Source organism: Diceros bicornis, chromosome 21 (assembly GCF_020826845.1).
Source record: "Diceros bicornis minor isolate mBicDic1 chromosome 21, mDicBic1.mat.cur, whole genome shotgun sequence".
In the NCBI taxonomy this organism is placed as follows: Eukaryota; Metazoa; Chordata; class Mammalia; order Perissodactyla; family Rhinocerotidae; genus Diceros; species Diceros bicornis.
In genome coordinates, this window is record NC_080760.1 from 24,881,179 (window position 1) to 24,893,512 (window position 12,334).

The 12,334-nt window shown below is 38.9% G+C and overlaps 1 protein-coding gene across 2 annotated transcripts in view; it reads right to left on the bottom strand.

Annotated features, from left to right (window-relative positions):
- ANGPT1 (angiopoietin 1) overlaps positions 1-12,334 on the bottom strand; it is a 246,360-nt gene that overhangs the window by 85,737 nt on the left and 148,289 nt on the right. For both annotated transcript variants that reach the window (XM_058564788.1, XM_058564786.1), the window contains exon 3: positions 4,491-4,612. In XM_058564788.1, the coding sequence (XP_058420771.1) occupies positions 4,491-4,612 (122 nt within the window). The remainder of the gene's footprint in view (positions 1-4,490; positions 4,613-12,334) is intronic.

Here is a 12,334-nt window from a genome sequence, read left to right on the forward strand (position 1 = left end):
GCTAACACCCATGCTAATCCTCCTCTTTTTGCTGAGGAAGACCGGCTCTGAGCTAACATCTATTGCCGATCCTCCTCCTTTTTTTCCCCAAAGCCCCAGTAGATAGTTGTATGCCATAGTTGCACATCCTTCTAGTTGCTGTATGTGGGACGCCGCCTCAGCATGGCCAGAGAAGTGGTGCATCGGTGCGCGCCTGGGATCCGAACCCAGGCTGCCAGTAGCGGAGCAGAAGCACTTAACCACTAAGCCACAGGGCCGGCCCCTAGTTATTCATTCTTAGACAAAGTTTTCACCATAGCATCTTGAAGTATATGACTATAAATGGGGTTCACTTTTACCAACAGAGCTAAAGCATGGTGAGACCCTAAATCAAGGGATGGCTGAGTAAAGTATACCTGTTACGTGTATGTGCTGGTTATTGTGAAACTGCAGAAGGATAATTGCTACTTTTTAATAGAATTTTCAATTCCAGAACATTTCATCATGCAACCAGTTCAGGGTCAAGTCCTGTCAAGTTTATTTATAGCTATGCAGTTTACCCCATGACACAGTACAAAGATAAATAAATGTAAACTTAGAAATACAAGTCACAGAGCATGAGTGACTCCTTTCAGACTCTAAACCAACAGCTAGGTTTATCTTCTTCATGTAAAAGTTTAATTATAATTGCTGTCATTAAGGTCTACTTCTAGTATGAATTTGGGAAATCCCTCTAGGTTGCAGATAGTATCAAGAGACCATACGGTATACTGGAAAAAGCAGGACTAGGAATGTAGAAACCTGGATTATTTTCCCAGTTCTGCCACTAGCAAGCTGTGTGACCTCAGACAGGTCACTCACTTCCACTCAGTCTGTTCCTTCATCTGTAAAGTAAGAGGAGAACCAGCAGTCCTCTTAGGTGCCTTCCTGGTTTGGAATATGGTGGAAACTCTAGTTCAACCAACACAATGGTATTTAACTAGTTTCTAGCAACACAATGGTCTTTAACTCAATATAATGTATAAGAACTGAAACTTCTTCAAGTCATCCAAATATCCAGAAGAAAATGCAGTTAATATATAATATAGTTGTCCTACAGAGGTTAGTGCTTTGATTGAATTGCTCATCATAAATGTCAATGACTTCAAAATAATATAGGCTATATGCCATCCCAGGTTTCAAGATCTCTAAGTCTCATTTCACTTACCTGGAATGATTCATAATTTATAAAATATATCTATAGAGCCAACCAAAGAAATTTATCATGTCCAGAGTAAATAGCTTTAAACTGGGTGGGGCGGGGCAGGGGAACCTCTTGAATCAGCATTACAGGCAAATAATTTTCTGGAAAAAATAAATTTCATTTCCCTCTAGTGCAAAATTTCTGAATTCAACAATCTTGTAGCTTTCTACAAGCTTAAGGATGAGTAGAGTGGTGATTCAAGTTACAGTTTCAGAGCCTCTATTCTCTATTGCCATAAATTTTGATTCTGCTGAAAACCGTCAATATTTTCTGTCGGTGAATTAAGTCATATAATCAAATACAGGCATACTTTGTTTTATTGCACTTCACTTTATTGCGCTTTGCAGATATTGTGTTTTTTACAAATTGAAGGTTTGTGGCAACCCTGCATCAAGCAAGTCTATTGGTGCCATTTTTCCAACAGCATTTGCTCATTTCATATCTCTGTGTCACATTTTGGTAATTCTTGCAATGGTTCAAACTTTTTCATTATAATTATATTTGTTATGGTGATCTGTGATCAGTGATCTTTGATACTAGTCTTGTAATTGTTTTGGGGTGCCATGAACCGTGTCCATAAAAGATGGCGAACTTAAACAATAAATGTACGTGTTCTGGCTCCTCCAATGACCGGCTGTTCCCCCATCTCTCTCCCTCTCCTTGGGCCTCTCTATTCCCTGAGACAGAATAATATTGAAATTAGGCCAATTAATAACCCTAAAATGGCATCTAAGTGTTCAAGTGAAAGGAAGGGTCACACGTCTCTCATTTTAAATCAAAAGCTAGAAACGATTGAGCTCAGCGAGGAAGGCATGTCAAAAGCTGAGACAGGCTAAAAGCTAGGCCTCTTGTGCCAAACTGTTAGCAGAGCTGTGAATGCAAAGGAAAAGTTCTTGGAGAAAATTAAAAATGCTACTCCAGTGAACACCTGAATGATAAGAAAGTGAAACAGCCTTGTCGCTGATATGAAGAAAGTTTTAGTGATCTGGATAGAAGATCAACCCAGCCACAACATTCCCTTAACTGAAAGCCTAATCCAGAGCAAGGTCCAACTCTCTTCAATTCTGTGAAGACTGAGAGAGGTGAGGAAGCTGCAGGAAAAAAGTGTGAAACTAGCAGAGGCTGGTTCATGAGGTTTAAGAAAGCAGCCACCTCCATAACATAACAGTGCCAGGTGAAGCAGCAAGCGCTGATGTAGAAGCTGCAGCAAGGTATCCAGACATCTAGCTAAGACAAGTAATGAAGGTGGCTACACGAAACAACAGATTTTCAATGTAGACAAAACAGCTTTCTATTGGAAGACGCCATCTAAGACTTTCACAGCTAGAGAGGAGAAGTCAATGCCTGGCTTCAAAGCTTCAAAGCACAGGCTGTCTCTCTTGCTAGGGGCTAACGCAGCTGGTGACTTTAGGTTGAAGCCGATGCTGGTTTACCAATTCAAAAACCCTAGGACCCTTAAAATTATGCTAACTCTACTCTGCCTGTGCTCTATAAATGGAACAACAAAGCCTGCATGACAGCACATCTGTTTACAACATGGTTTACAAAATATTTTAAGCCCACCGTTGAGACCTACTGATCAGAAAAAATGATTCCTTTCAAAATATTACTGTTCATTGACAATGTGCCTGGTCACCCAAGAGCTCTGATGGAGATGTACAATGAGATTAATGTTGTTTTCATGCCTGCTAACACAACATCCATTCTGCAGCCCGTGGATCAAGGAGGAATTTTGACTTTTAAGTCTTATTATTTAAGAAATACATTTCATAAGACACAGCTTCCATAGATAGTTATTCCTCTGATGGATCTAGGCAAAATCAATTGAAAACCTTCTGGAAAGGATTCACCATTTTAGATGATGTTAATAACATTCATGATTCATGGGAAGAGGTCCAAATATCAACATTAACAGGAGTTTGGAATAAGTTGATTCCAACCCTCATGGATGACTTTGAGGGGTTCAAGACTTCAGTGGAGGAATAACTGCAGATGTGATGGAAATAGCAAGAGAATTAGAATTAGAAGTGGAGCCTGAAGATGTGATTGAATTGCTGCCATCTCATGATAAAACTTTAACAGATGATGAGTTGCTTCTTAGGGATGAACAAGGAAAGTGGTTTCTTGAGATAGAATCTACTCCTGGTGAAGATGCTGTGAAGATTGTTGAAATGACAACAAAGAATTTAGAATACTCCATAAACTTAGTTGATAAAGCAGTGGCAGGGTTTGAGAGGACTGGCTCCAATTTTGAAAGAACTTCTACTGTGGGTAAAATGCTATCAAACAGCATCGCATGCTACAGAGAAACCGTTTGTGAAAGAACAGTCAATCAATGGGGCAAACTTCATTGTTGTCTTATTCTAAGAAATTGCCACAGCCGCCCCAGGCTTCAGCAACCACCACCCTGATCAATCAGCAGCCATCAACACTGAGGCAAGCCCTTTCACCAGCAAAAAGATTACAACTCACTGAAGGTTCAGATGATGGTTAGCATTTTTTAGCAATAAAGTATTTTTAAATTAAGGTCCATACATTGTTTTTTTAGACATAATGCTATTGCACACTTAATAGACCACAGTATAGTGTAAACATAATTTTCATATGCACCGGGAAACCAAAAAAATCATGTGACTCACTTTATTGTGATATTCACTTTACTGCAACATTCACTTTATTGTGATATTCGCTTTATTGCAGTAGTCTGGAACAGAACCCACAATATCTCCAAGTTATGCCTGTAATTTCTGTAGGTCAATATCTCCAAGTTACGCCTGTAATTTCTGTAGTTATGGTAGGATTTGAACAACTGAACATTAGATAGATTAGTGTTAAAAGTTATAAAAAGCAAATATTTCAAGAGTGTAAGCAACAGTATTAATCTTATTGTTGACATCCTTGCTGCATTCACCTTAAGCTCTCTTTTATTTTTATACTAAAAATTCATTGGGCTCTTTATTACTTTTTTTTTCCTGAGGAAGAATCGCCCTGAGCTAACATCTGTTGCCAATCTTCCTCTATTTTGTATGTGAGATGCTGTCACAGCGTGGTCACTGATAGATGAGTGGTGTAGGTCCATTCTGGGAACCAAACCCAGGCTGCTGAAGCAGAGTGCACTGACCTTAACCACTAGGCCACCAGGGTTGGTCCTCTATATTTCTTTTTTTGCAAACCACTTCAATCTTTTTTTTTTTTTAAGAGTTGGCAGAGAGGTGTAGGATATAAATAAGTACATACATAACTATTTTTGGACTACAACAATTCTCACCTGTTTTTCTCATGAATCTTTAGGATTTCATTTGTCTGTTGAAGAAGTTGCTTCTCTAGTTTGTATGTTGATAATGAATTCTCCAGCAGTTGTATTTCAAGTCGAGAAGTTTGATTTAGTACCTTAAGATAAAAGATAAAAACATTTCCAACTTCAATCACAAAGAGTAGAAAACAATTATTTGGGGTTTTTTATTTAGCTATGTTTTCTTTTTAAATAATGTTTCTTCCAGAATAACTAATTAAATGGTCTACATTCTATTAATTAATGCTTTATATGTGTCTTAAACATATTTGTTTGAAATTGAGGTTGCAGTTGAATGAAAAAATTAAGTTGTTAAATCTATTTTCATATCCTGAATCCCTAGGATATTCCACTGTGCTAGTTGCTTTATATATATTATCTCCAATATTTACAAGTACAAGATTAGTATTAGTAAAAGGTCTTAGATATCGTGTATAACTAAGAATAACCTATAGTCATATAAAATATGCCTGCCCTAATCTATCACCTTACAAAAACCAATTAGAAATGTGCAAACAACTCTTAATGTAGTTTAAACACATTCATGATCACACATGTATTGAATAACCATCACGTTAGGTCATGTCAGCCTTTCCAAACGTCATATCATTTCATAGACGTGGGTGCCTGTTGAAGAAGGAATTGTTATAATCGCTTTACAAATGAGGAAACTGAGGTTCAGAGAGAGGCCCAAATCCACAAAGGAACCAAGGGAAGAGTTAGGTTTCAAACTCAGACAGGGTGACTTTAATTCTGCTGTTTACACAGAAAGCTAAGAAGAGGGAGAGTCAAACCATCCTGGGTCTTAATCTGAGGAGATGAAATGACCAGGAGCCCAGATGGCACCAAAGACAGATGGTAGTTATCCTTTCAACTGCACTACACTGGGTCCTCTAGAAACAGTAAATCTTCAACTCATCTTGAATCACAAGGACTCATGAAGCTAGTTGGGCTTTAATATAATACGAATGAATCTATGAGCCGTGAACCCAAACCTACACATCTTCCAAGCAAACATCACACACTCTGTTCCTAGAAGATGCCGTCAAACTGTGGCATTGCCCTTGTCCCTCCCTGTCTCTGTCCTGTCCGCCACCTGCCTTCTTCCTTAAGGGAGGTAAAAAGGGCATGGAAAACGGTATAATTAGTTTTAAAAGCTCCCTATGCCATTTGAGAACTTTTACAACCAACACACCTTTCTTAGAATTACTTATTGAAAGGCACCTGGGAAATCTTCTGGAGGGTCAATATCAATCTAAAGGGTCTCCTCTAAAAATGACACCATGATGGGGCCGGCCCAGTGGCGCAAGCGGTTAAGTGCGTGCGCTCTGCTGCGGCGGCCGGGGGTTCGCCGGTTCAGATCCGGGGCACGCACCGACGCACTGCTTGGCAAGCCATGCTGTGGTGGCATCCCATATAAAGTGGAGGAAGATGGGCACGGATGCTAGCCCAGGGCCAGTCTTCCTCAGCAAAAAAGGAGGATGATTGGCAGAGGTTAGCACAGGACTGATCTCCTCACAAAAAAAATAAAAATGACACCATTAGAACTCTCTTCCTTTTCTGTAGCAGGTCTAAACTTGGGATTATATCAGATACACATAGAAAACCTTTTCAAAATACAGTGACATGACCAGGGCTGGGCTGGGGCTACAGGAGATTGTGGGGGAAGGGGATGTATTTGCAGGAGAGCAGGACAGAGACTAGGGTGAGATGAGACGGGCAACTGCCTCAGTTGCAAAATTTAAGGAGGTGCCAAAAACCTCGGTAATCAAGATAAGTAATATTTTAACGCAACATTTTAAGATAAAAATTAATATTAAAAAATCCATGTTGAACAGAATATCATTTTAAAATAAAGACAGGATCTATCCCTGCACATGTATAATTCAGTCTTGCATGACTTTATCTCACTCCCCTCACCCTAGTCCCAGACCTGTTGAGGGGTTGCGGGGGCAGGGAGAGGGGTGGAGAAGAGAATGGGGAGATGGGCCATTTTGCTTTAAAAAAGTTTTAAGCTCCTATGATTCATTTATACAATTGTCATGAATATAGATCCAAAAGACAGTCTAAAAGTTACTACTAATAATCAAATCTTATACTTGTGGAGTATTTTAGAGTTAAAAAGAATATTTTCCTGTCCTCAGTTGTTTCATTTGAGGAAAAACAGGAGCAAGAGAAAAGAACTTGGGATTTGAAGACAGAGTTAGGAGAAGCCCAGAGGAGAAAATGGTAGAGAATGTAAAGACTGGGGATACCTAGATATAACTTTCAACTATTAAACATATTTTTGTCCAGGGAAGTTTTCTGTTTATCTATTAACTAGAATGACAATTTATAAAACAAATTAATTATAAAATAAATTAATAATTACTATAAAAAATAATAAAATAAAACAGTTAAATAGGGGATGAACTATCTGTATCTTTTGTTGACACTTAGAACAGTGCTTGGTACAGAGAAGACACTCAATATCTATTGAATGAACGAAAGGTACGTTGTCTCACTGAATCAAGCGTATCATATGCTATTCGATAAAATTGATTTTGCCCTTATTCACTATACTTTCCAATTACACTTCCTGATATTCTCAAACATCAAAATTTTCATTTTACAAAAACCAGAAATTGTTCTTCTCCATGTCTCAGAAGAACATGAGAGAACAATGAGAATAGAATGGAACCATCCAAATTAAAAATGAAGCTGCCTATATCTAAATCTGGAGACCACTACGGCTCCTAATTTTTCTCTACTTAGTCTCTCTACATTGCTACACAGCAACCAGAGTGATTTTTTTAAAATCATAAGTCAGATCATGTCATCTCATGTTAAATCAGTAATGGCTTCCTTTTCCAATTAGAATAAATTCCAAAGTTCTTAGCCCGACCTACAATGTCCTATGTGATCAGGACCCTGCTTACTTCTCAGATTTCACTTCCTGCCACTCTCCTCTTGTTTATTATGCTCCAACCATACTGACCTTCTTTCTGCCACCCAAACATGCCAAATTCATTTTCCACCTCAGGACCCTTGCACTTGCAGTTTCCTCTACGTGGAATGCTCATCCCTTCCCAGATGTATGGTTGATTTCTTCTCATCATTCAAGTCTTTCTCAGGGAGGCCCTTCCTGGCTACTCTCCGTAAAGTAACTCCCCCATCATCCTCCATCAGGTCACCCTGTTTTATTTCTTTATGGAACCATCACTATCAGAAATCATCCTGTCCGTTCACTCATTTGCTGTCTCTCTGCCCCATGAGGATGTCAGTTGCACAGAGGCAGAACTACTTCATCTGGACCCCACCAAATCTCCAGAGCCCAGCATGGGGCCAGGCAAACTGAGCACTCAGATCTATTTGTTGGATGATAGGCTAGACAATGGACAGTGAGTTGTTTTTCGAGTGGGGTAATGGTCAGAGAGCAGGTAACAGGTCACGTGAATATCAAGCTGGACTTCAGTTATAACAGCCCAAATCTAAAGTAGCATCTGACCATGGGAGAAGAGGGGGACAAATCTCAGAAGTCCAGGCTAAAAGTAGGGTCATCTTAGGCCAGTCTGAGCACAAACGCCAATCCATTCTCTTCTTTCCCCAACACCTTGACTCAACAGCTGCTTTATTTCAACTCTCTCCACTGATGAAACGAAATAGGCCTAAAGTTCAAAAGCGGGCAACTGAGAGAACTGTACAGTAAACTATGATAAATTGACCACTTTCTTGCCATGTGTCTATGGAACTTGCTGCTTAACAATAATCTAAGCGTTCCATTAAAATGACAAAAGAAATTTCCTTCTTTAGCCTAAACATATTCCAAAAGCACATCTCTGCAAAAAAGAAAGAAAGAAGAGAAAAGAAAAGCCAAAAGGAGAGTTAAGTGTTTGTGAAACAAGCCCCCAAGGAACAATTTCAAAGCTTGAATTTTCCAGAATATACCACAGAGTAAGGAAGTCAAAAGACTTGAAACTGAGGATTTATGGACTATAAAATTTTAATTCTTTCTTTAAAAAATAAACAAAAATTTTAAAATAAAAATTACTAGTGTCTCAAAGAAAGCGAGCTAGAGAATTTCAGCCAGTTCCCCTTTAATACTTCTGAGAGTGCCTCTGATCTTCCTTAAAAGGAAAATCTCCCACAAAAGAAAATTTCTTTCACCAGCATATTAAGTTTGAAATAAGCCTTGTCTGTAGGTTTGTATTCCCTTTTACTGTAATCATGTTTTTCAAATGAAAAATATAACACAAGGTACGATGACTCAGCAATTAGAGTTTTACCGAGGAATGAAGGCTGACACATGTACAAGGAATGAGAGAGTTAGAAGACGACCATTTTGCAAAATCAGTGAAATAATTTATTTGGTCAGTGATGGGCAATGTGATAAAGTATCACCCTACAGGTTGCTAATTTCCAAGGGGAAAGTGGACCATTAGAATTGAAAGCTATGGAGGCTCCTACGCTAACCACGTTAATGCAGCATCACTGAGAGTGTGGCAAGCTGGCATTTGTGCCTCCTGATGAGATGCAATAGGAAGTGAGCAGTAATTCTACAAAGCACTGCTACCACAATGTCCAACTCAACCTAATTGAGCCTTTAGAATTAACTTCCAATTAAAGAAACCATGGGGGATGGAAGAGTAAATTAAATGCACCATAAAGAAATAGTCAGACAAATTCAGAATATGAGACAGGTTACAAAACAATTGACTCAGTTTCTTTAAAATCTCAGGGGCAAAAAAAAGCAAAAGAATGCTCCAAATTAAAAGGGACTATTAAGTCCTGAAAAATAAAATGCCTATAAATTTTTGGTGGAACAATTGAGGAAATTTGAATGTGAAAATTAGATAATCTTAGAGAACTATTGTTAATCTTAGTCATGAAAATATAATATAATAATATATAACTAATACTACATAATCATTATATATAATTATATTTTATATTTTTATTATGTACAAATATGTATTATATATATAATATAATGATAACCTTGCTGGGTTATGGAATTTAGTAGAGACAGAACTTATATTACAGATATAGAAATTGCAGGTAGAACTAACCTGCTCAACAGAGGTAATAAGCAGTAGAGTGAGAATGTAAGCCAGGTCGTCTGTCTCTGGAGTCTGAGTTCTTTCCCATAGGCTCGTGTAGCTGTACACAAGCAGCTTCCCTCTGGCCAAGAAAAGTACCTCCCCTCAGTCAATAACAACTGCTATCAAAACGGTTCCTTTCAAATCACCATGAGAGCTTCTGCTTGCTGCAGCTGATGGCATCCAGCTTCTCCCTTCTCTCCTCCCCAACACTAAACTAGCACTATGAGGCAGGAAGGTGGCCAAATTTCTCATGCTCCTCAGAGTAAGGAGAAAATACCTTCATCCAATGTTCTTAGTAGGTCAGGACATCTTTGTAGTAGACTGCTTCTGTTCAAAGTCCGATTCTGACCCATCAGTAATTTGTGGATATATATTACCACCAACACGCAACCCTTCCCTTGCGCTTGGGAGCATAGGGCTGAAATCTACAGAAATTAAGGGACTAATATTAATTAATGTAACCATTTGACAAATGTTTATTGAGAGCCTACCTTGTACCAAGTACTGTTCTAAATCTTAAGGATAGAGTAGTGAACAAGACAGATAAAATTCTTGCTCTCTAGGAGTTTGTATCCTAGTGCAGGGCATGGCCAGCTTTTTGGTAAAAGGCCAGGTAGTAAACAGCTTAGTCTTGGCGGGCCATATGGTCTCTGGAGCAGCTACTCAACTCTGCCGTTGTATTGAGAAAGCAGCCATACACAACATATAAATGAATGAGTATAGTTGTGTTCAATAAAACTTTATTTACAAAAAGAGATGGCAGTTCAATTTGACCTGTGGGTCATAGTTCACTGAGCCCTTTCCTAATGCATTATCAAACATTTTTTCCAGACCTTGTGAGAAAATTAATTACCAGGGTATTTTCCTTAGATTACCCTTTAGCAAATTTATTTTATTGCCATTTCAATTAGGTCAAAATTAAATGATCATTCAATTATTCTCTCATCAAGTTAAAGAGATCCAGTGGCTCAACTTTGAGAGCTGCTCTTTCAAACCTATTTCTGCCTGGAGATTCATGCTCATTGATTAAACTGTTACAGAACAGCCTTAAATTTGTAACTATACGATTAACGTCCAAACAACAGGTGTGATTAGTTCATGACCTCTGAGAAGCAAATGATAAAATGAGATTAGGCATGCAGGAAATTTATTAGGGGACATGCCCAGGAAAAACAATTAGGGAGAAGCCAAAGTTGGCTAGGAGTGCCTTCTGACTAAGATGCAGGTCTAAACACAGTGAAGAAGAGAGGGAAGGAAGGGAGACTGAGTGCAAGTCTTAGTCTGCAGGGCAGTTGTGAGAAGGTTTGGCAAAGCTGATGGAGAGCCCTTAGCCAGTCATGTGTCAGTGGAGTCCTACAGCTCCCGGGAGCAAGTATGACCAAGCATTGCTGCCACAAAGTGTCTTGGCTGGAAATGGCCACTGAGAATTGCGGCCTCTGCACCAAAACAGTGATGGATTTCAGAGCACAGCAGCTGGGCCATTGGCCAATTATATGCCTCACAGCAGGAGATTGGAAAGGTGCATTTTTATAGCTGTTAGGAAAGGCTCCATAGCTAATTAACTTTCTTAAAGTTAAGAAGAAATGGTTTAGAAAAATTTTGCTACATTAACTTAATTAAGCTCACTGAGGATAAGGACTGCTTTACTTATTGTTGTATTCTATATTGTACTTAAAAATATCTTGCATCAAGGAGGTACTCAAAATATAACTTTTTAAATTTGATGAAATTCATTTCTAACATTATGGTTCCCATATAAATGATTGAAAATTGGAGGAAATTTAGGATCAGTGTCTAAGGAACTTCCCTATAGTTACAGAGCAAGCAAGTGGCAAGGACAAGACTGGATCCTAGGGTTACATGAGATGATGTGCAGGCATATGGTAAAATGGCAATAACTGGTGTCCCATCAGCAGCAGCAGAACAGCAGCAGCATCTTCATCATTTACAGAAAACACTCAGTTGTTACTATTAGGTTCACATTACTTTCGCTTCATCTGATTTCCATGTCACCCTCTGCTGGACCCATTTAGTGTCCACAACCTTAGAGAGAGAAAGGAATCACGAGAGAGAGAGAGTATAGATAGAGAGCTGGTAAAGCATGTAGATTCTGACGCCAGACTGCCTGGGTTCAAATCTTCGCTCTAACATGTACTGGTTCTTTCATCTGGGGCAAGTTGCTTTGCCTCTCTGTGTTTCAATTTCCACATCTTTAAACAAGGGATGGTAATAGTACCAACCCCATAGGATTTTTAAAAAATTATTAAATAGCTAATATATGTAAAATTGCTTAGAACAGAGCCGAGCACAGATAATTAGAGGCGAATTTTAATGTAGTTTGTTTGTCTATTAGTGTGCCTCTAATCAAAATTGGCCTGAGAAAGAAGTCAGAAATAGCCTCACACTATAGGAAGGGAGATGAATAATGTCTGATGTTAACCCCTTCATATGGCGCCCTTGGAAAGAGGAACTGGAAGGAGAGGAGATATTGATACAAACTGATAACAGAGTGAGAAAAACACTGCAAGCTAGACTAAGGAGGAAGCACCAGGCATGGTGTTGGTTCCTGATTCTCACCACCATGGCCAGCTGGGTTATTTAGATGTGCTCATTATCTGTCTCTTTTCTGACCATGATGTTTACGGAGCACAAGAGTATCTCTAAATGCCATTGCAGTAAAACTGTGGCTCTACCATCTTTTGTTAAGTATAACTCTAGAAGGTGAGCAGAGGACTAGAA